Source organism: Callithrix jacchus, chromosome 7, assembly GCF_049354715.1.
Source record: "Callithrix jacchus isolate 240 chromosome 7, calJac240_pri, whole genome shotgun sequence".
Classification (NCBI taxonomy): Eukaryota; Metazoa; Chordata; class Mammalia; order Primates; family Cebidae; genus Callithrix; species Callithrix jacchus.
In genome coordinates, this window is record NC_133508.1 from 107047731 (window position 1) to 107072244 (window position 24514).

The 24514-nt window shown below is 33.8% G+C and overlaps 1 protein-coding gene across 30 annotated transcripts in view; it reads left to right on the forward strand.

Annotated features, from left to right (window-relative positions):
• Positions 1–24514, forward strand: part of LRRC7 (leucine rich repeat containing 7) — a 597290-nt gene that overhangs the window by 249626 nt on the left and 323150 nt on the right. For all 30 annotated transcript variants that reach the window (XM_035251839.3, XM_078332210.1, XM_035251845.3 and 27 more), the window contains one exon: positions 6393–6510. In XM_035251839.3, the coding sequence (XP_035107730.3) occupies positions 6393–6510 (118 nt within the window). The remainder of the gene's footprint in view (positions 1–6392; positions 6511–24514) is intronic.

Consider the following 24514-nt stretch of genomic DNA (forward strand, 5'->3'; position numbering starts at 1 on the left):
TATGAAAGTATAGACAGAAGTGAGGGAATTAGTAAAATAAAATTCAAGAAATTGGTTGCCTTTCAGTGGAGGCATGTAGAAGACAAAGGGATATGATTGGGAGGAGCAGAGGGGAACTTTTTTCAACTGGATTGAGAAATATGGATCTTTGCTTTATTATCATAATTTTTAAAAATAGATATTTCCTACACTCTTGTGCATGTGTATTTCACAATTAGAAATTTAAGAAGACAAAAGCAATAATAAAATAAATACAATTACTTGCAAAAGACACAGTTCCTCTCCTTGAGGAGCTCACAGTTTGGTGCTTGCTTCGGTTCCTGTGTCCTACCTGTTCCACAGATTGCTTTCTTAACTGTTGTTTCCCTTCTACTTTCTTTGAGTTTATTCTGTTGAACTTTTGTTGTTTGTTTTCCTAAGTTGCATGCTTAACTCATTCATTTTCAGCCTTTTGTCTTTTCTAATGCAAGCATTTAAGGCTACATATTTACCACCAATTATTCTAGCTATATCACAGCATTTCTGTTATGTAATATTTTATTATTTGTTTTATAATCTCCTTTATCATTTCTTCTTTGGTGCATGAGATATTAAATTTTAGTTTGTAAATATATATTACATATAAACGTTTTTAAAGTTATTTTTCAGTTACAAACTTATAACTTAATTTCATGATTGACCAAGAATGTGGTCTTTTTGTTATGAATTCTTTGGTGTTTGTTGAGACTTCCTTTACATCTAGTACACGATAAATTTTTATATGCATTTTTTTAAAAATAGTAGTAGTTAAGCTCAGTGTTCTATATGTGTCCTGTAGAACAAGCTCATTAATTTTAGCCATTAGTTCTTCTATAACTTTTTTAAATTTTTGTCTGTTTCTTAGTCAATTACTGAAAAATGTGTCAAACTATCCTGCTATGATAATAGTTTTGTAATATCTCCTTGAAGATCTGTCAAATTTTCCTTTAAATATATTCATGCTATGATACTAGATAAATTTATAATCACATGATGGCAGATAAGAGAAGAGTTTGTGCAGGGAAACTCCCCTTTTAAAAACCATCAGATCTCATGAGACTTATTCACAATTATGTAAACAACATGGGAAAGAACATGATTCACTTACCTCCCACTGGGCCCCTACCACAACACATGGGAATTATGGGGCTACAAGATGAGATTTGGGTAGGGACACAGCCAAACCATATCATTCTGCCCCTGTACTCTCCCAAATTTTATGTTCTCACATTTCAAAACCAATCATGCCTTCCCAACAGTCCCCCAAAGTCTTAACTCATTTCAGCATTAACTCAAAAGTCCACAGTCCAAAGTCTCATATGAGACAAGACAAGTCCTTTCCACCTATGAGCCTGTAAAATCAAAAGCAAGTTAGTTACTTTCTAGATACAATGGGTGTACAGGCATTAATTCCACCATTCCAAATGGGAGAAATTGGCCAAAACAAAGAGCAACAGACCCCGTGCAAGTCTGAAATTGTAAAGCTCCAAAATAATCTCCTTTGACTCCATGTCTCACATCCAGATCACGCTGATGCAAGGGGTGGGCTCCCACAGACTTGGGCAGCTCTGCACCTGTGGCTGTGCAGGGTAGAGCCCCCCTCCCAGCTGCTTTCATGGGCTGGCATTGAGTGTCTGTAGCTTTTCCAGGCACACAATGCAAGCTGTGAAAGGACCTACTATTCTGGAGTATGGAGGATGTTGGCCCTCTTCTCACAGCTCCACTAGGCAGTACCCCAGGAGGGACTCTGTGTGGAGGCTCTGACCCCACATCTCCCTCTGCACTGCCCTTGCAGAAGTTTTCTATGAGGGCCTTGCCCCTTCAACAAACTTCTGCATGGGCATTCAGGCATTTCCATATACGGCTTCTGAAATCTAGTCAGCAGTTCCCAAACCTCAATTTTGGACTTCTGTGCACTTGCAGGCTCAACACCACATGGAAATTGCCAAGGCTTGGAGCTTGTATCCTCTGAAGCCATGGCCCTAGCTCTGCATTGGCCCTTTTCTGCACACAGCATGGGAACCCTAGACCTGGCCCAGGGGTCCATTGTTTTCCTCTGCTCCTGCAGTGGGAGAGGTTACCGCAAAGGTCTCTGACGTGCCCTGAAGAAATCTTCCCGTTGTCTTGGTAATTAATATTCAGTTCCTCATTATTTATGCAAATTTATGCGGCTGACTTGAAAGACCTGTGCCCATCATTCAATAACTTCCCACCAGGTTCCTCCCACAACATGTGAGAATTATGGGAGCTACAGGATGAGGTTTCGGTGGGGACACAGCCAAACTATATCACTCCCTTTCTTCATTCTTTTCCATTTCTTTCTTTCTCCTTTTCCCTCCCTCCCTTCCTCCCTTCCTTCCTTCTCTTCCTTTTTCACACTTCACTCAAAGCCAAGACTGAGAAATACACGTAACCCCTGCTAAATCCCTTTGCAGACCCAATGTTTTTCTAGTTCACTCACTGGGGGAGGTCTCTAAGCCAATCTTCCACTCTGCTGAGACTCCAAGCAGTCTTGTATCCTTCCACTTGCAGTATCTTTAACTCAGGCTTAAGCCGTCAGGGACCAACAGACACCATCAGAGTGAAAGCTAAATCCAGACTCATGTAAGTCTTAAGTGTTAATTTTCTTGTTATTCTGGAATTCAAAGAATTGCCTCAAATTATAGTCAGAGCTCATTTATACAATAAAGCAGAGGGTGAGTGTGAGTGTGTGTAGTTTTGCTGTACCAAAAGGTTACTCTTTAAATATTTAGTTCACCATATTTCTGAAACAGAACTTGTTATCTTTTCATACCTTTATCTTTAGTGCTGAAGACAAATCATAGCATATAATAGATATTCAATAATATGTTTTAGATGCATATAGATGCTGTAGACTCAGACCGTTCACTCCAAGATTCAAGTCTCCTAGTGTTACCAAGCAAATATCTGAAATTAGTTTGAGCTACATGTTCTTTGAGTTGGGATTATCTTTAAATGTTTCAACAAAGGTATGACATTACTGCCTCTTTAGCCTTCATCTGGCTAACTTCCAGTGGCTCTCTGGTGGTCTACCTTTTCTAGAGATACTTCCATAAATCAACTCAAGCACCATCAACCTTAAAATCTAGTGCAGATATCCTACCTGTGCATTTTCATTACAATTGATATTTGTACTAACATTAATTTCAATTAAATGAATTAAAACTTAAATGTCTGAATATTAAAGTACATTAATGCCTGAATATGAAAATATATTAATGTCTGAATAATAAAGTATAAAGAATCTAGGCTCAAGTATAGTTGTTTCCCCTGTACTTAGTATAGTATCTAGCTTGTAGCAATTATCAATAAATGGTTTTCACGAATAAATAAATGAATGGAATCTTTTGGAATATACATTTTTATCTCCAAATGTATTCTTATTTTCTACTTTCGAGGCTTTTTTCTTTGTCTTAGCTCTCAGAGAAGACACCTAACTGCAGTGTTTCAGTTCTAAATATTTACTTTGGAGGCAGTAATTTATATTGTATACTTTTCTCAAACCAATTTCTTCAGAGTGAAATTGCTTCCATTAGTTCCAGAAAAAAAGAGCACTTTAGGACACAAATATTTTAAAACTCAAAACAATTGTATTGTTTTTGAAATGTAAAATACCATTAGCAAATGAAAGACAGGATAACCATGCCTTCAATTCAGTTCAAGTCTTTGAAAATCATTGAGAAGTTTACCATGACCACTAACAGTTTTACTTTAATTATAATGGCTATCAATTATATTTGCAAAATTCTACTATGCTGAAGAATTATAGGTATTTTATAATCATCCCTCATTTTAATTAAAAACCTGAATCTTGAAAGAGCTGTTAAAATGCCCTTTTTTGCCAATTTGTAGACATGATAGTTTATGTTAAGAATTCACCGTTTTATTTCTGAAATTTAGATTCCTTTGAGACTATTTACCTTTATCTGACGCTTCCAATCCAGTGAACTACTACTCTCGGCTGGTATTTAGGACTCTCATTATCTGCCTTTTAATTATCTATGCATAATTTCAAAAATATTTCCTCAGTATATACTATGTACAGGACACTGTACCAGTCACTTTGGTGTATAGAAAGAAGAAACATGTTAATACCAAGATCGATCTGGCATGATTCCTGCCTCCGTCATCTAGAAAAGTAAAAGATAGATTATTATATAGGTGTGCCTCTGTACCTGGTACATAAATATTAATAATTGCTAACAGTTATCAAGCTTTACTATGTGACAAACAGGGTCTTACATTTTCACAAGCACTGTATTTCATCAAACGTAAGGCCATTGATTATGAGACATATCAATATTGTAGTACCATTAAGGAAGAAAAAAAGACTTCTTAAAAATGATAACTTACTCCTGACTGTAGGATACATTCCAAACATCAAAGATGTTAATGTGTGAAAAAATATGTGACTTAGAATTGACCGATATATTAATTCATATAATTCTCTCAACAACTCCTCAAGTTAGCTAATGTATTGTTCTCATTTTATAGGCAAGGAAACTGATGAGTTCAAAGATGTCAGGTAACTTGACCAAGATTACACAGTAGTAAATAGATGAGTGGAGACTGAACACACATCAGTCTGATTCCAAATACCATATTCTTAGCTACTACATCAAGGAGATCCTGGATTCTTTTTGTTATAGGCTGTTCAGAAGTTTCTGTGTCTTTTCTTTCTGATGTGACTTCATTTAAAGTTAAAAAATAATACTGGAACTATTAATACTGGGACTGTTAATTCTTGAGCACTCTCCAGAATTTAGTTGAGTTAATAAGCAAATTTATATAACAAATTGTGTTTTGAAAATCATTAGCATGAATATGGCTTGAAATGGTTATATAATAGTGATCAGTCTAGAGTTCTTAGTAAATCTTATAAAAATCAGTCCTAAGACAACTGATTTTTTAAATTTATGAATCTATAACTGACCACACTGCCTGCAGATAGAGATGTAATAGTCATAACAGAATGATAGAGACTGGAATAAATATAAATTAACTTTTACCATGAGTGTAGGCATCTGTTTTCCGATTTATTTAGAAGGAAAATTAATAGTGGGAACTATCCATCAAAGTATGCATCTGAGTTCTCTTTTTAAGATTTTATAAAAAGAAACAGCAACATTTATATCTAAGATATTGACAATTAATTCTTCACTATACGAACTGTTGCAGAAAGTCTTTGTAAGGCATCAAACATGACCCAAAGTAAGAAACTGCATATTTCATGTTAAGTAACAATCAGCCCAGTTTATTTTTTAAAGGCTAATGAGTTAAGAAATAACAACCATGTGCTACATTGTTTTTGCCTATAAATAATGAATCACATGTGAGAACAAATGGTAGTTAAATGTACTGTAGGCCAATTTCACAGTCATGGATACCAGACTTCATCTGTGGAAATTCAGCAAAACAGAATTAGAAATGTCAAACAGAAAAGATCTCATTAAGATAATTCTTCCAGAAATGAATCAAAAATTTCTGTCCCAGCTGTTCATATCTGGCAGGAGTCAAGAAGAATTGGACAGAGCTAAACCATCTAATTTATGGTTTTTCAAAATATGACATGCAAACACCTATGTCAAAGTTTCCAGATCACTGACGTGCTTGTTAAAAATGCAGATTGTTGACCCCTTCCTGGACCTATTTGGGTAAAGTTCAAGAATTCATATTTTAAAGCATTTGCATCAACCGGTGAATATAAGCTGGTGGATTTCACAACTATTACTTTAACACTTGGCTCTTTTCCACCTATTACTTTGGACTGATGGCAGAAATGAACCAATTACAAGTGATTTTTTTTACTAAATATCAGAGGTTAAATGTCTCATGTACCAAATATTTAGGAAACAACTGGGGGAGGGGGCACAAAAGAAATGTGACCTCAGGTATTCCAGTGTACTTCGATTCTTGCATCTCAGATTAACAATTGTTTGATGTGATTAAATTAAAATGATACTCATGAAATCTAATGTGGTCACAGAAAAAGAGAACTGGGGTAATCCTGGTAGCTGTCAGAATAGAAAAGAAGGGACAACTCCAGAAGTTACTTAAAAGAAAAAGCAGTCAGTGGGGATTCAGTGGCAAATTGAATGTGAGTGGTAAAAGAAGGGGCAAAATATAAGAGCTTGGTTTTAGTCTGGGTAGCAGAAAATAGAGGCACTAACATGGGAATGGAATGGGAAGCCATTCAGAAACCATTGAAAAGATGAGTATGGAAGAAAGTGAGGCTTTTATAATGAGTTCTTTTACTACTACATATATAAAGATGGTGACTTCAATTTCATTACTGAGTTTGTGAATGAATTTAACCAAGTTGAGATCTAATTAATGATTGTTTTCTATTACAGCAATTGTTCAACTGTCAAGCTCTACGAAAACTAAGTATTCCTGATAATGACCTTTCAAATCTGCCAACCACTATTGCTAGTTTAGTTAATCTTAAAGAACTCGACATCAGTAAAAATGGTAAGATTCTTCTCTCATCATACAATATCTTGAAATTTTTTTACTAAAAATGTCTTCTCTTAACAAATAATCTAAAATAATGTTTTCTTTGATTTTGTTGCAACTATAGTTTAATTTTGTTGTAAAGTTAAATCCTAAATCGTAAGTCCAAGACAGAAGTCCTCTTTCTCCTCCTCTTATTAATGCACTTGACTCATTCAAGCCTGGTTTCCTCTGTATTCAGATATGTGATCTAATCTTTTCTAGAATATTTTACTGCCCTCACAAAGCTGACTTCTCTCATTCTCAGAGTAAAATTTTTTCTCAACATGTCTCAAATATTACCTGCATAAGAAGGCTTGCCTGTTCACCTGACTTGAAAATATACTCTGAATTTCTCTTATTGGACTTCAGTTTTTTCCCCTAGCACTAACTAGCTCACAATATTATATAATTTACTTATTTCTCCTTACCAAGAATGTATACTCCATTTTGTAACAAGAGGAATTTTTCTTTGTTTGGTCACTGATGTATCCCAAACATCTAGAGCAATGCCTAATGAATAATAGAAATTTAGCAGTTTCTGTTATATTTCTGGACAGACTTGTATATCTGGTGTTTTTGTTGATGATGCTGATGTTGATATTCAGGTTGATCATATTTTCTTTTGAGTATTTATAGGGGTGAATTAGGGCTTCAGAAATTCTCTTGCATCTTGTTCATTCATGAAATCTTCATTTTCTTCCAAATGAACTCAGCTCTCCCTTTTATTAGCAAGGATCAGTCAAAAATGGTTATGTCTAGGTACAATGAAGATATAAAATATGACCCCTTCCTCATTAAGGTAGTTGGTTAAACTTCCTATGTGTGCACCGTATGTGAACAAGTAGTGCTTTGGTTATTTATTTGGTTTTATTTAGTGCTGAGGATACAGGCAGGCAGGTATGAACAAAACAGATCCTGTCCTCATGAAGTTTACATTCTATTGGGTTGCCCATTAAACAAGTAATTATAAATGATTAAATAAGCAATTTTGTGTAAAGATACATTCAACACAAAGGGCATGCATAGAGAAGGATGTTATCCAGGCTTTGTAGTTAGGGAAGGTTTTCCTAAGGAGTAATAACCAGATAGGACCAAAAGAAGTTAGATAAGATTGGCTTGACATCCTAGGAAGTAAGGATCTATTTTATAAAAGATCACCAGAGAAATATCTTGGTCACATGTAAATATAACCTTCCTAAGAAATTTTGTGCCTTTAGAGCTCCATGACCGTATCTCAGTAGCCTTGTCTCTGTTCATTTGACTAGAACTCTCCTCCACAAATATCCTCAATGCTCATTCCCTTACCACCTTCAGGCCTTTTCTTGAACTCCGGACCTCAGGTGATCCACCTGCCTTGGCCTCCAAAGTGCTTGGATTACAGGCGTGAGCCACCACAGCCGGCCCAGGCCTTTTCTTAAATGTACTGTCAACAAAGCCTTCCCAGACCACCCTATTTAAAAATAAGATACTGCTATTATTATTCAATAGAAGCACATTCTACTTTTTTTCCTCATATGAAAAACTGAACCACTGTATATGTAAATTATTTATCTATTGTCTGGAATCACCTTGCTGGAATTAAAATTCAGTGATGCCCTAATTTTGTTGTTGTTTTGTTTACTGCTGTATCTCTATTGCCTAAAACAGTGTGTGTCACATTTTAGGAGCCCAATAAATATTTATTCAATGAATGTGTTAATGAACGATTGTTCTGAAACATGGAACACTTGTTGAAATTTACCAATGTGAAGTGCTAGTGATTTTCTTCAAGTCTTTGAGAGTCATTGAGAATTAATAGAATCACTGCGGATAAGACTGATACTCTCAAATAATCAGTGTAAATTATAAAATTCTATAACACAATGCAGTGCCTAATTACAAAGCCCATGTTACAGTTACAAATTCTTAGACAGTGGAAGATTAATTAAGACTTCTGTATTGTCAGGGAAGAGTTCGAGTAAAAGATACTGCCTGAAGATTTCCATGAAACACAGTTAGCATCTGAATAACAAGAGATTTTATCTGGAGGAGTAAATCAGAACATAAGCAGGGGACACAGACCTCTTTCTTCATCAACTTGACTTTCCACTTAGAAGGTTTTCAGGAAGACAGTTCTAAAAGTACCATATGCAGATATGTAAGGAGAAGAACAACTAGGTTTAGATCCATGGAAAGATAACCTTAGGGCCACCATGCTTTGAAGAACAACTAGGTTTAGATCCATGGAAAGATAACCTCAGGGCTACCATGCTTTGAGAATAGATTTACCTATTTGTATGGATTTGTATTTCTGTACAATAAAACAATTACTACCTGTTTATTTATATACATTCACACACATTATAACACATTAAGTCATAATTTCTGAGAAATAGTATATGGACAATTATCACATTCCTTGATTTTTAGGCAAGATTAGCTGGATAGCCCAAGTAAAGAAAAATCTATCTTATTTTTAAAGAAGATCTGGGGGGTCCAAAGTGGCTCCCGCCGGAGGTCATGGCACTCGTGAAGGCGAGGTCATCAGTTCAAGGCTAACCTGAGCAACCTCATAAGCTCAAACTGATTGGCAAAAATAAAAATAAAAAAATAAAGATCTGAAAATAATTTATCACCCAATATAAACATGAAAGTCCTAAGAAATTTGACATTTTTGTGAGCATGTAATGATTTCTGGTGGCCCTAAGTGAACCACGGGTTATACTTCAACTCAGAAGAATCTTTAAGCATCCTTGGAAGTTTTTGCAACTATTACTTAGGGGCTTTTAGCTATGCTTATGATTCTGTATATTCTGGAAATATTTATGCAAAAGTCATGCAAAAGATGGCGAACCACCTGACAATACTAGGATAGTACTATAGGCTTGATGAGTGTAATCGTATCAGCCATTGCTAGAACTTACACAAACAGTAAAAGATTTCATCACGTCAGTCTTTTCAGAAAGCTATATCTAAGAAAGCAGTCACTGATTCTGTGACAGAAAACCAGGCAGTTACTTAAGGAACATATACATCCTTTGGGAATCTGTCAAGTGAAGAAAGCATAGATAGCAGAAAAAGAGTGCAGTATCAGAACCACATTTGACAAGGTTGGAGTAGCCCTGTTGGAAAAGAGGCAAAACCTGAGACAATACAAGCAGTATTGGTATTTAGGGACAGGACATAATAGACTTTATTTTGAGACAGAGACTCACTCAAATACTACTCAATCTAGGTTAAAATTACCTAAAATCTTCTTAAATTAGATGAATGACCACTTACTGAAATTAATTCACGGTTCAATCTGATCTTGGTTGTTTATATGGCCTCCTAACTTTACTTTTCATGTTCAATTCTTCCGCCTATCATCCTGATCCACCATTTTTCCTCTCCATAATTCAAAAACAATATTTTATATAGAAACCTTTAGATAACTGAACTAATGTGTACAGAAAGATATTTGAACAATTTGAGTGAACAGATTTTATCTCCCTCTCTAACCACAACTCCAGCTGATCATCTCTCTTCCATTTCATGCTCAGGTAACGCCAGATTAAAATTTCCAAATGCATCAAGCTGATTGCTTGTGACATAAGAAATCATATTATCTTCTCTACCCAAAATACCCCATCCTCCCTAGTGCTGTGCCCCATCAACCAGACAGAGTCCTCTTAACCTACAAAAAGACATTTCAGATGTCATTTACTCTAGGAAACTTTCCTGTCCCTGTATAAATATATAAGGAGAATTAATGCCTTCTTCCTTCATGATATCTTCTTACATTTCATGTTTTTGTTTTGAACTTATTTCACTTTTTAATTTAATTTCCATATAGTTGACTAGATTGTAAGACCCTTGATGTTAGGGGCTATCTTATTTATCTCTCTGTTTGGAACTACTAGCACAATACCCACTATACATGTAGGCATTCATCAAATGTTCCCAGGTAAATAAGAATTATATAGAGACATTTTTAAATATATATATAATGTATATTTAATTACATTACATTAGGGATCCAACATAGGATAAGGTCCCCATCAAAATGTTTTAAGTGAGTGCTGAAAAAGATAGAAATGACACTGAGATAAGTAACAAGCAGCCACTAAAGTCAGCTCTAACCTACCATATAATAATGTTTTTGTTCCTTAGAATAATGACTACTTCATGTGAAGCTTTGGTTTTCCCCGAGCTTCAGACTAGAATAACCAGTTTGATGTTGGGCATCACTATAATTTTTTCCACTAACCCTCCCAATATAACGTACTGAAAACCAAACTCATCATCCTCTCCAACCTGCCTTTCCTCCGTTGTCCAGTTCTCTTTTAATGTTACTGTGATATACTTAGGTTATCAAGGCAAACATTCATTCTCTTCTTCAACTTCCATATCCATTCAGTCTTCAGCTCCTGCCAAATTTAACTCCTAAATATATGGCAGGTCTTACTCCTTCTTACTGTTCCCACTGTTATAGTCATACACTCGTCTCACACCTCTTTCCTAGGATTACTTGATAATCTTCTAATTGGTCTTCTCATCTCCATTATTGCCACGACAATTACCAAACCCATTCTCTGCAAAATAGCTTTTGGCACTCTTTTATAATTGCTAATATGACTGCATTACTCTCCAACCTAAGATATGTCAATTGAACTAGGATAGAATGTAGAGTTCCTAACACAGAATTAAAAATCCCCACAATTGACCTCTCTATTAACTCCTACATGCCATCTGCCAATCCCATCAAGCATGATTTGCATTTTTAACTTTATGGCCTAGATACTGAAGAGCTTCCTCAAATAGTGAATACTGTTCCACCATCTTTGTGACTCTATTTACATTATTTCCACTGACCAAATCACCTCTTACACTTCTTTTCACCTGGTTCAATCGCACTTATTATTCAAATTTCAATTCAGATGTTATTGTTTTTATACACCCTCTGACCTGACTAAATTAAGTAAAGGGTCTCCCCTCTGTACTAATATACCCTGTATATTGTCTATTCTAGCACTTAACATTGTATTAAAAATGCTCTATAGTTACATTAAAATATTTATGCGGCTTTATTTTTTAAGCTATTTTAACATTTCAAGCATGAAGAAAATAACATGAGACACCAATGTACCCATCATGAAAATTAAAGTGTTAATGTTTGTTATAGATAAATATTAATGCTAGGGGTTTTATTAGTAAATAAAAGGTTAGAGAAATTTGTAAATGCTTATCCCAATCCCTTCCCACTTCCTCCCTCTCAGATTTAATGTCTTTAAAATTTCAGTGAAGTACTACCATACCACATTGTATATATTATTTATCAAGTTTTTCATTCTACGTTTTTCTAAGATTTGTTCTTGGTCTTAGTTGTACCAGAAAGTTACCAATGTCCCCATTGCTCCATATCTTTGCCATACATAGGGTTATTAAGTATATTAATTGCTGGCTGATCAATCAGATGGCTATATAAGAGTAGCTTGATACTTTATGCTTCCCTAATCACTAGTGAAATTGTCACTTTTTCTATTTTTTTTTAATAGAAAGAAAATAAACTCATGGCCAGTTTAGAGTCTCTTTCTTTATGAACCCATTTACCAAACCCATTCTCTACAAAATAGCTTTAGCACTCTTTTGTAATTGCTAATATGACTGCAACACTCTCCAACCTCAATACTCAATACGTCAGTTGAGCTGATGTATTTTAGTTCAAAGTATCTTTTTGATACTTGTGATACTAAGATACTTAGACATATCTTAATATCAAAATGGTCCTTTCTTTGCATCCTCACCAACATCTGTTATTGTTTGACTTTTAAATAATATCCATTCTGACTGGTATAACATATCTCATTGTGGTTTTAATTTGCATTTCCTTGATGCTTAGTAATATTGAGCATTTTTTCGTATGTCTTTTAGGGTTCATTTTAATTTTGGATGTTTGTCTTTTAGGTTTATGGTGACTTGAAAGATTTACATACTTTGAATGCTAGTTTTTTTGTCAGTTATGTAGGCTACAAATATTGTCTCCCAATTTGTGGCTTGTCTTCACTTTGGGATGCCATTTGTCATAAAGAAGTTGCCAATTTAATTTTTAACTTTATGTGTATAACTTTAAGAGATACAACAGTTTGGTTAGATGCATACATTGCATAGTGGTAAATTCTGGGCTTTTAGTATAACCATCATCCAAATAGTGTACATTGTACTCATTAAGTAATTTCTCATCCTTCTCCCTAAATCCCACCTTACTACCCTTCTGAATCTCTTATGTCTATTATTCCACACTTTATGTCCATGTGTACACATTATTTAGCTTCTGCTTATATGTAGTATTTGACTTTCCGTCTCTGAGTTGTTTCACTTAAGATAATGGCCTCTACTTCCATTCATGTTGCAGCAAAAGACACGATTACATTCCTTTTTGAATTGCAGGCTAATATTCCATTGCATTTATGTGCTACATTTTCAATATTCATTCATTTGTTGATGGACACCTAGGTTGGTTTTAAATCTTTGCTATAGTGAATAGCACTAAAATAATCATACAAGTGCAGGTATCTTTTGATATAATTATTTCTTTTCTTGTGGGTAGATACCAAGTAGTGAGATTGCTAGATTAAATGGTAGTTCTATTTTTAGTTACTTGAAAAATCTCCATACTGTTTATTGATGACAGTTATACTAATTTACACTCCCACCCAAAAAATATAAGTGGTCCTTTTTTTACATCCTCACAAACATCTATTATTGTTTGACTTTTTAATACTATCCATTCTGACTGGTATAACATAATATCTCATCGTGGTTTTAATGTGCATTTCCTCGATGCTTGGAGGTGTTGAGCATTTTTTCAATGTTTGGTGGCCATTTGTTGGTCTTCTTTTGAAAAATGTCTGTTCATATCCCTTGTCCACTTTAATGGAGTTCTTTGGAGGTGGTGGTGGTGGTGTTGAGTTGTTTGAGTTCCCTGCAAGTTCTGGGTATCAGTCCTTTGTCAGATGTATAGTTTGAAAATATTTTCTTACATTCTGCAGATTGTCTGTTCACTCTGTTGATTATTTGACCGTGCAGAGGCTTTTTAGTTTAATTATCTCAATGTCTCTTTTTGGTTTTTTTAATTGTGCTTTAGAGCACAAAAGCTCAAAAGGTCTTAGGTCATGAATTACTTGCTTAGTTCAGTGTCCAGAAGTGTTTTCTCTAGATTTTCTTCTAGTATTTTTATAGTTTCACATTTGCATTTAGGTCTTTAATACAGTTTAAGTTGAGTTTTGTATATGGTGAGAGATAAGAGTGAGTTGCATTCATTGCATATGGCAATCCAGTTTTTCATGAACCACTTATTAAAAAGGATGTCCTTTCCCCAGTGCATGTTTTTGTCAACTTTGTCAAAGATCAATTGGCAAAGATATGTTGCATTATTTCTGGGTTTTTAATTCTATTCTATTGATTTATGCATTTATTTTTATACAAGTAGCATGCTGTTTTGTAACTATAACCTTGTATATAATTTGAGGGTCAGGTAATGTGTTGTTTCCAGCTTTGTTATTTTTGCTCAGAAATGTCTTATCTATTTAGGCTCTCTTTTAGTTCCATCTGAATTTTAGGATTGGTTTTCCAATTCTGTGAAAATGGCACACATATTTTCATATGGATTGCACTGAGTCTGTATGTTGCTTTTGACAGTATGGTCATTTCAACAGTGTTTATTCTTCCAATCCATGAGATTGGGATGTTTCCCATTTATTTGGGTCATCTGCAATTTGTTTCACCAGTGTATTATAGTTTTCTTTGTACAGATATTTCACCTCCATTGTTAAAGATTCCTAGGCATTTTATTCATTTGCAGCTATTGTAAATGGGATTGCTTTCTTGATTTGTTTCTCAGCTTGATTGTTACTGGTGTGTAGAAATGCTATTGACTTTTGCACATTAATTTTGTATCCTGAAACTTTGTTGAATTCCTTTCTCAAATCTATACAATTTTTGAGGAGTCAGAGTTTTCTAGGTATAAGATCATATCAGTAGTAAATAGAGATCATTTTACTTTCTCTTTTCCAATATAAATGCCTTTTATTTTGTTCTCTTGGCTGATTGCTCTGACTAGAACTTCTAATACTATATTGAATAGAGTACTGAAAGTGAGCATTCTTGTCTTGTTTCAGTTCTTACAGGAATTGCTTTCAGCTATTCCCAATTCACTGTGATGTTGGTTGTAGGTTTGTCATATATGATCTTTATTTTTTTCAGGTATGTTCTTTCTATGCCTAGTTTGTTTAGGGTTTCTATCATAAAGAGATGCTGAATTTTGTCAAATGCGTTTTCTGTATCTATTGAGATGATTGTATGGATTTTTAACTTTTGTTTATGTAATGGATTACATATGGTTTTTACTTTTGTTTATGTAATGGATTATATTTATTGATTTCCCTATTTTGAGCCATCTTTGCACACCTTGAATAAAACCAGCTTGATCTTTTTGATATGCTGTTGGATTTGGTTTTCTAGTATTTTGTTGAGGATTTTCACATCTATGTTCACAGAGATATTGTTCTGTAGTTTTCTTTTATTGTTGTGTCCTCGTCTGGATTTGGTAACAGGATAATACTGACTTTGAAGAATTAATTAGGGAGGATTCTCTACTCCTCAATTTTTTAGAACAGTTTCATGAGGATTGATACCAGGTCTTCTTTGTAGATTTGAAAGAATTTCGCTCTGAATCCATCTGGTCCTGATAGTCTCTGATTATCTTTTATATCAGTTATCATGTCTCTTTTTTTTATTTCTGATTGTGTTTACTTGGATCTTCTCTCTCCTTTTCTTGATTAGTCTAGCTTTTGGTCTATCAATTTTCCTTCCTTTTAAAGAACTAACTTTTAATTTCATTGATTCTTTGTATTGTTTTTGTAGTTGTCCTCAGTATTATTTAGTTCTGCTCTGATTTTTGTTATTTCTTTTCTTGTGCAGTGTATTTTGTTTGCCCTTGTGTTTCTAGTTCCTTGAGATGAGACTGGAGGTTAGTTTGTGAATTTTCTATTTTTTAATATAAGAAGTATTTAATACTATAAACTTCTTTCCTGGTATTACTTTTGCTGTATTCCAGAAGTTTTGGTAGGTTTTGTCTGAGTTTCATTCATTTCAAAAGATTTTTTTAAAATTTTTGTCGGCCGGGCACGGTGGCTCAAGCCTGTAATCCCAGCACTTTGGGAGGCCGAGGCGGGTAGATCACGAGGTCAAGAGATCAAGACCATCCTGGTCAACATGGTGAAACCCTGTCTCTATTAAAAATACAAAAAATTAGCTGGGCACGGTGGCGTGTGCCTGTAATCCCAGCTACTCAGGAGGCTGAGGCAGGAGAATTGCCTGAACCCAGGAGGCAGAGGTTGCAGTGAGCCAAGATCGCACCATTGCGCTCCAGCCTGGGTAACAAGAGCAAAACTCCGTCTCTTAAAAAAAAAAAATTGTCTCAATTTCATTATTGACCAAATATTGTTCAGGAGTATATTGTTTAATTTCCATATATTTGTGTAGTTTTGAGAGTAATCCTTTGTATTGATCTCTAGTTTTATTCCACTGTGGTCTGAGCATATATTTAATATGTTTTCACTTTTTTTAAGTTTATTGAGACTTGTTTTATGGCTTGTCATATGGTCTATCTTGGAGAATGTTCCGTGTGCTGATGAGAGGAATATATATTCTGCAGTTGTTAAATAGAATGTTCTGTATGTCTACTAGGCCCATTTGCTCTAAAGTCCAATTGAAGTCCACTGTTGTTTTGTTTATTTTCTATTTTCAATAATTTAAGTTTTGTGAGTGAGGTGTTGTAGTCCCCCACTATTATTGTATTCCATCTGTATCTATTTTAGGTCTAGTAATGTTTGTTTAATAAATCTGGGAGCTCCAGTGCTGAGTGCATATATTTGTAGAATTATTACATATTCTTCTATAATTAATTCCTTTATTGTATAATGATGTCTTTCTCTTCTGTTTTCACTGTTTTTGGTTAAAGTCTGTTTTGTCTGACATAAGTATAGCTACTCCTACTCTCTTTTAGTTTCCATTTGTGTAGAATATCTTTTCTCATCCCTTTACCTTCAGTCTGTAAGTATCTTTGCTTACCAGTAAGGTGAATTTCTTGTAAGCAGCATATAGTTAGTTCATGTTGCTTAATCCATTCTACCAATCTATATCTTTTAAATGGAACATTTAATTCATTTACATTCAAGATTAATATTGATTTGTGAGGTTTTATTCCTGTTGTAATGGTGTTATCTAGTTGTTTTGTGGCTTGTTTCAATTTAGTAAAATGTATTATTTATTTTTGGGGAGATGTTTTATTACTGATTCAATCTCACTACTCATCAATTAGGTGTAATTTTACAAAGTATTTAAGAGAGTCTTTCCTACTCTAATATCACAAAGATATTTTCTATATTTGTTTTTAAAACTTTTTATTTTCACATTTGGATATTTAATTCATTTGCAATTATTTCTATGCTCTCTATGATCAAAATTTATCTTTTTCCATGTGAACAGATGATTAATTGTTCCAGCAACATTGTTTAGTCTCTTGTTTCCCCACTGATTTGTAATTCTCCCTTTTTTATATAAAAAAAAGTTTTTCCCAAACTATTTATCCTGCTCGAATGCCTTGACTATTCCTATGCAAAGAATGAATATTAGACTATAATGACAAGTAAAATGTTGTAATTTAACTAATCATTATAGTCTAATATTCATTCTTAACATCTGAAAATACAAGTCCAACTTTTTTCAGTTTTCATTTCCAAAACTGTTTTGCCATTTTTTTTATTATAATACTTTAAGTTCTGGGGTACATATGCAGAACCTGCAGGTTTGTTACACAGGTATGCACATGTTATAGTGGTTTGCTGCATCCATCCCCTCATCATCTACATTAGGTATTTCTCCTGTTTGCCCTCCCCAATCCCCCGCTATCCCTCCCCTAGTCCCCCCATCCCCCAGCAGGCCCCAGTCTGTTATGTTCCCCTCCCTGTGTCCCATTTGTTCTCATTGTTCAACACCCACTTATGACTGAGAACATGCAGTGTTTGATTTTCTGGTCTTGGGTTAGTTTGCTGAGAATAACGCTTTCCAGCTTCATCCATGTCCCTGCAAAGGACATGAACTCATCCTTTTTTATGGCTGCATAGTATTCCATGGTGTACATGTGCCACATTTTCCTTATCCAGTCTATCATTGATGGGCATTTGGGTTGGCTCCAAGTCTTTGCTATTGTAAACAGTGCCGAAATAAACATACATGTGCATGTATCTTTATAATTGAATATTTTATGATCCTTTAGGTATATACCCAATAATGGAATTGCTGCATCAAATGGTATTTCTAGTTCTAGATCCTAGGGAATTGCCACACTGTCTTCCACAATGGTTAAACTAATTTACACTGCCACCAACAGTGTAAAAATGTTTCTGTTTCCTGACTTTTTGAATAATCACCATTCTAACTGGTGTGAGATGGTATCTCAATGTAGTTTTGATTTGCATTTCTCAATGACCAGTGATGATGAGCTTTTTTTCATATGTCTGTTGGCTGCATAAATGTCTTCTTTCAAGAAGTGTCTGTTTATATACACCCGCTTTTTGATGGGGTTGTTTTTTTTTTTTTTTTTTGTAAATTTGTTTAAGTTCTTGTTATTGTTTTTTGTTTTTGTTTTTGTTTTTGCAATTCTTGATACTTAATTCTTCCATAAGAATATAAGGTTCAACTTATTGAGGTATATAATCTATTGGAATTTTTAAAATTGGCTTTAATTGAAAGATCGATTTGGGAAGAGTTGGTATCTTTGGCATGGTAAATGTTATAATTCATGAACATGGTATTTCCCTTTATTTAAGTCTTATTATGTGTTTTTCAATAAAACTTTGTGACTTCCATAAAGAATATGTATACATTTTATTAGCATTATGATTAAGTACTATAAGTTGTTAGTTTTATAAATTGTATCACTTTTTAAGAAATAAATTTTCTAATTTTGGTTGATCCTATGTAGAAACATTACTAGCTTTGATGTTTTGATTATACATTGATTTACAGAGCTGAATATAAGTTCTAATTTGTAGCCAGCAGATTCTTTCGAATCTTTATTGTAAAATCATTTCATCTGTGAATCAACCTGTGAGAATACTCTTTCTTTCTAATCCTATACCTTTATTCTTCTTGACTCACTTTTTCATAAATTACAATCTAATTAGGAAATAATTTACTTCATCAGGCTGTTTTTTTAATTTATTTTCACATATTATCCACAGTCTTCTCTTTTATAAATCTCTAGTATATCTGTAACTCTTTTCTCCATTACATTCCTAACATTGTTTCATGCCATTTATCTTTTAGTCTTTTTAGCAACCTTGCCAGAGGTTTTCTATTTTATTAGTCTTTCAAATAATACTATTTTGGCTTGTTGGTCTTTTCTGTTATTTCGTTTGTTTATTTGTTTGTTTTCTAACTCATTAATTTCTACTTCCTACCACAGCTATCATTATTATGTCCCTTCTTTTACTTTCTTACGGTTTATTCAATTGTTTCCTGGTGCTCTAATACATTTTGGACCTTTGTACTCATTGTTTTTATTGAAATACATTGCAGACTACATGGTTTTGATGATACTAAGTTCTTATTAGTTAATTCCTTTCACACCATGGCCAAGTACGTTGTTAATTTTTTAAATGTTTCTTCTTGCTTTTAATAAAAATATATATTCTTTTGTTATTAGGTATAGGCTAGAGATTTATTAATGGTACACTTTATTCTCCATTATATTTTGATTTCTCTAAGACAAATACCATATATTTATGATTTTTACATACTTGGAACATTGAATATATAGGTGCATATTCAATACATGAAATATATACCTACTTGGAACATTAAAAACACCTAATGAGCTGAAAATAAATGAACTGGAAAATGAGATTTAAATCTTTTATGTTCAGTAAAACTAATATTCTTTCTTTGAAAAAAGTAAGTATATTAATGGACCTTTCTAAAGAAATTTTGATTAATTTTACTAAAACCTGGATAGCTAGCCTGCTGTCTAGAGAAAATATATGAATATCTGCATTTTCTGTAAATTATTCTTCCTCTCTAAATTCTTTCTGTTCCCTAATTATATGCAGCAATCCATGGGTAAATGCATCAGCTTCTGATGCCAATGAATTTTTATCCACAATTTTCTCACCTTAATTCAGTAAAATAAAACTTTTATGGGCATCAGAGATGAATGCATTTCATGATATTATGATTTCTAAATAAATAGTCCATGCACGTTTGTGAAGACCATACCTGGTCATAATGAAGTAAATTGCTTTGTTTATATGATAAAGAAAGATAATGAATTATAAGATTTAATTAGGCAATGATTCTATTTCAAGTCTGATTGTTGATTTGTCATTGCTTTATAAAGACTATGACACTATAATTTAAGGACTTTAATGAAAATGAATTCATTTGAAAGCTCTTCCTAATTCTGCAGCAAATTAAGTGATTTTTCTCTCATCCACTAAAACTTATTTCTGTACAAGAATGGATTTGCACAGCATCATAGTGGGAAAAAAATCATTATTGTTAGTTATAATGAAAGGCAATCAGAATTGAAGGCATTATTATGTGTTTTAACCACTTGCCAACTACTCCACCTCTTCCTTCAAATACATGAAAAATAATGAAGACAAATTACATCCTCTACTTGTAGGATAGGAGGGGAAACTTTTTCTCTCAAATATGCTAGAAAAAGCATATATGGGTAATCAGTTAAATGATAAAAGTCTTTAAACATTTGAGCACATTACTCTTGATACTGGTAGTGTATATATTATAGTCATAAAGGAGTTTATTCGGGGATGCCTTGTGTGGGGAAGAAAATGATACCATGCAATTGTTCTCGATAAGCAATAAATGTGCTCTCTAGTGTTCGGAAAATCATCACACCATTTATTTAGAGTAAAGCTCATTATATTGTCCTATTAAATACCTCACTTTCAACACTGTTAATGAGTTATCTAATTGAAAGGTGATCACTAGCACTTCTCTCACTTTAAGACTACCTTCTGTTTCTGTAGAATCTACTTCTCCCCAGGGTTATGGTGTTAAACTGAGGATTGGCGACTCCTTCTGTTTCCATTAAAGAACATGATGGGGCAAGAAAACCTAGATTTTATTATTTCCTCCTGACACCTTTTCAGCTTCATGCTGGAATTTAAACTGTTTCTAATCTTTTCATTAGGAAATAAAATCAACAAATAATGCCTTATGTGTGTCACTGTCACTCCATGGGAGATGATAAAATTTACAGTCTGGTTATGCATGAAATAAAAGGAAGAATACTTCCCCACCCTTTTTGAAGTCTGTATTGGGCTCTGTCACATGAACTCATCAATTTTCCTAGAGTTGCAGCAGAGCTAAGTGATTAACCTGTCTTCCATGTCTCAGTAGATCCTTAAAAAATAAAATTAAAAGAGCAAACTTAAATTGGCAACGAACTATTATGAGTTCTTCATCTACTGTGCCATGCTCCCTTGCAGCTTCAGTATAAATTCCTTGAAAACAAGATTGAACCTTACGTTGTTTCTAGATCCACAATAGCCCCTATTGATGTGCAGGCATAGTGAGTGCTCAATAAAGTGGTAGATTAATAAAAAAGGAAAAATTCATTTGTCAAGTATGAAGCAATGTTACTAAACAGTTCATTTCACATAAAATGACTCAATACATTTGTTGTTGAAGCAGAGAGAGAAAACAAGAGGAATTGAAGTGTCACTTAAATTAACTCATTTAGACTAAGTCAAATTCATTCCTCTGTCAACTCATTGTTGGCCAAGGTCATAAGCACTCCTCAAAATTTTCCCCAGATATGTTTGTAAGGCAGAATCAGTGTATAACTGTCTCTATTGATTACCAGTATTTGGCTTTTCACTTTACAATGCTACTAAAATAGGCAGTCTTGCAGGAGACATTTTAGCTATTCTTGCTGAGATTCCTAGTGAGCTCCTTGCTCCCTTTACTGGAGTGGTTAGAGGTAAAGCAAACCATTCTAGTCTGTTTGCTCTTTTGCTATTGTGTTTTTTCTCTGTGTCCATAAGATCTGACTGACCTGTACAATTTCTCACAAATTTACTAACTCAATAGCTGTATGTATTTTTCTTCTAGGATACAATGTGTTGCCCTTCTGAAATCTCTCTATAATCTGCACTACCTATCCAATAGAGTATTGCCCCATTTTCCAAATATCCTTGAATTGTGCGGGTGTACACACAAACTAATTTTCAAAATAAAATTAGAGTTTATCCTTTATATATCAAATTTTTAATTTTGTTTTTACTACTGTGGACAGAAAATATCTTAACTGTGTTTCTTATTGTATTACCATCTTTAAATGAGTATAATAAATGAAATTTAACTTATCTATGTTGAGTTCATCATGAGTTTAGTATTGAACTTTCTTTTTAGTGTGTGTGACTGCCTCTACACAAAATAAGAATGGTAGACATGAAGATTTCTGGTGTCAGCTTTGCCATTTTTTCTATCATCTTCCCTATAAATGATACCATTGGCTATAATCTCTTCAGGTTGACACCCTGACAATTTTAAGTAGGCATCTCTTCTTATTTGCTCCAATAGCTATTGGTTGACTTGTATATAAAGATTACAAAGACTATGAACTAAGCTTCCCGTGCTTCGCATCAGTAAATGATTGAGAAAGAAAGGACTTTATAACCTAAGCATAACATTAAAAAAGCCAGAAAGTTGATACTATCTAAAATTTGTCCAGAAATAATTCTAGAACAAATGCAGCTTACAATGACACTTTAAGGATGCTACATAGTCAACCTTGACTGTGCTTTAAACTCAGAGTTCCAAAAAGTTAAGGTTGTTTGTATTTGACCTGAGAGTAAGAATGGAACAAATCTTTTAAATGCTCTATTACCAGTCTTGTGTAGCTAAGACTTATATCTCAAAGTAGTTTAAATCCTAGATTTGATGGAAGCAGTTTAACACAGATTAATATGATAGCATGTGGAATAAGCTTGGCCTAGTTTCAAATCCTGGGTAGCCTCTGAGCCTCAGTTTCTTCATTAAATGAGAATATTAAATCACTTTACAAAATTATTATACAGATGAAATAAGGTGCTTATTACAGTTTCTTAATACCCTCCCTTCTTTCTGTTCTTTAAGTTTAATCCAGTTTATCAGATGTATTAATATCCAACTTGCCTTCTCAAAATTGAAAAATATAATTACAAAAAATTTATCACAACTAAAATATCAGATGTAGATACTGAAATCTTATAAACATGTTTTCTGTCTTTATTTCATATGAGATATATCATTAGGATTTTTGTCTTTATTAGCATATATTTATATCACAGAATAAACCATTTGGGCTGATATGTATAAAATTCAGAAAACATAAGCATTCAATATGGAGTATTCCTATTATATGTATATTGATTTATACAAAAATTTATAAGAAACAATTTTTATGCACTTGAGAGAACACTAAATCATTCATAATTTGGTATTTGCAAAGAAGTATGTTGTGTATATATGGCAAGTGATAGTTACCTTTTGTATTTTCAAACAGAGAATTAGAATCCATAGTCTCTGTACTAAAATCCAGTGTTTCATCTCATTTGTGAAGTGGTCTAGATCACTGCCTCAAGCTATTGATGTGAAACTAATTATATGCAATTTAACAAGCAACAGCTGAGTTTCCATTGTTTTCCCAGCATTAACATAGGTACTGTCTGGAATATCAAGAAATTGAGTGTCAACTGACAAATCACTGACCCCAAATATCTGATTCCATTCTCCCATTTCCAGAATGCTCCTTATCTTCAGCCATCTTTAACCCCATTGGAACCACCAATCCATCATAGTGGCATCTTCTCATGTGCCTCCCCACAACATTGACGTTTTCCCTGCATTCTTTACATGGTTCAAATTCTATAGTCAATTATCAAATTACTCCCTTATGGACCCCCTTGACACCCTTTGTTCTCTCTTATGTCACTGTGCTTCCTCAGCAAAATTACAACCCTGACTGAATTCAACTCTCTATGTAGTGCTGAAAGGAGATGGGAAAGAGACTCAACCACACCAACTGATTAAATTCATGGTTACGAATCTGAAGTACAGTCTTGAAGCTTACTAGTGATCATTTTCTACTTCCCTAATCCTCTGACTCTCCCTCTGTCCTAGTGACAATTTCATATATTCTCATCTGGCTTCAAACCATGCATAACTCCTCTCCCATCTTCATGGCTACTGATCCTACTCCTCTGAGAAAACTAACGCTTGCTTCAGAGAAGAAACATGTCTCATTTTGTATTTGTGAATAGGGCAATTTTCCATTTTTTAAATTAAACATACCATTTTGCCTGCAAAACATAATACTTCACATATAATTACTTTACAGTACAGTCCTTAATTGGTTGTTCAGCCTAGGTTTGAATATAACCTAACTATAATAAGCTTGAGTCTTCAGGGAAATCAAAAGAAGTGAACTTGTGGGTTCCCTTAGAAGAGAGTTTATTATGGGACTGTGGTAGAAAGTTTTAGTGATATCTCAGCTGAAAAATAGAGATCCAGAGCTTGGATTGTGTGGCCTACATATTCTTGACCGTGTTTAATCACAAGTCAGAATGTTTGAAATAAGATATATTGCTAAAGTAAGGCTATTTATTTCCCCATGTCTGGATGAATAAATGTAAAAATCAAAACAAAGTTATATCTTAGAAGATATGTCTATGTATATGTATAACAAATATATATAACATATATAATTAAATATATATACATAAAAATTTCTTGATAAATTGAAAACTGTGTGTTTCCAAGGACCAGACAGAATATTACAAAGGTTGGTTAATAGAAACATGGCCCCTATTTGTCTAATGACAAATCTAACAGTTTTAACAGGTGGTAGCATAATATATTTAAAAAATATATGGTGTTTAAAAAATTG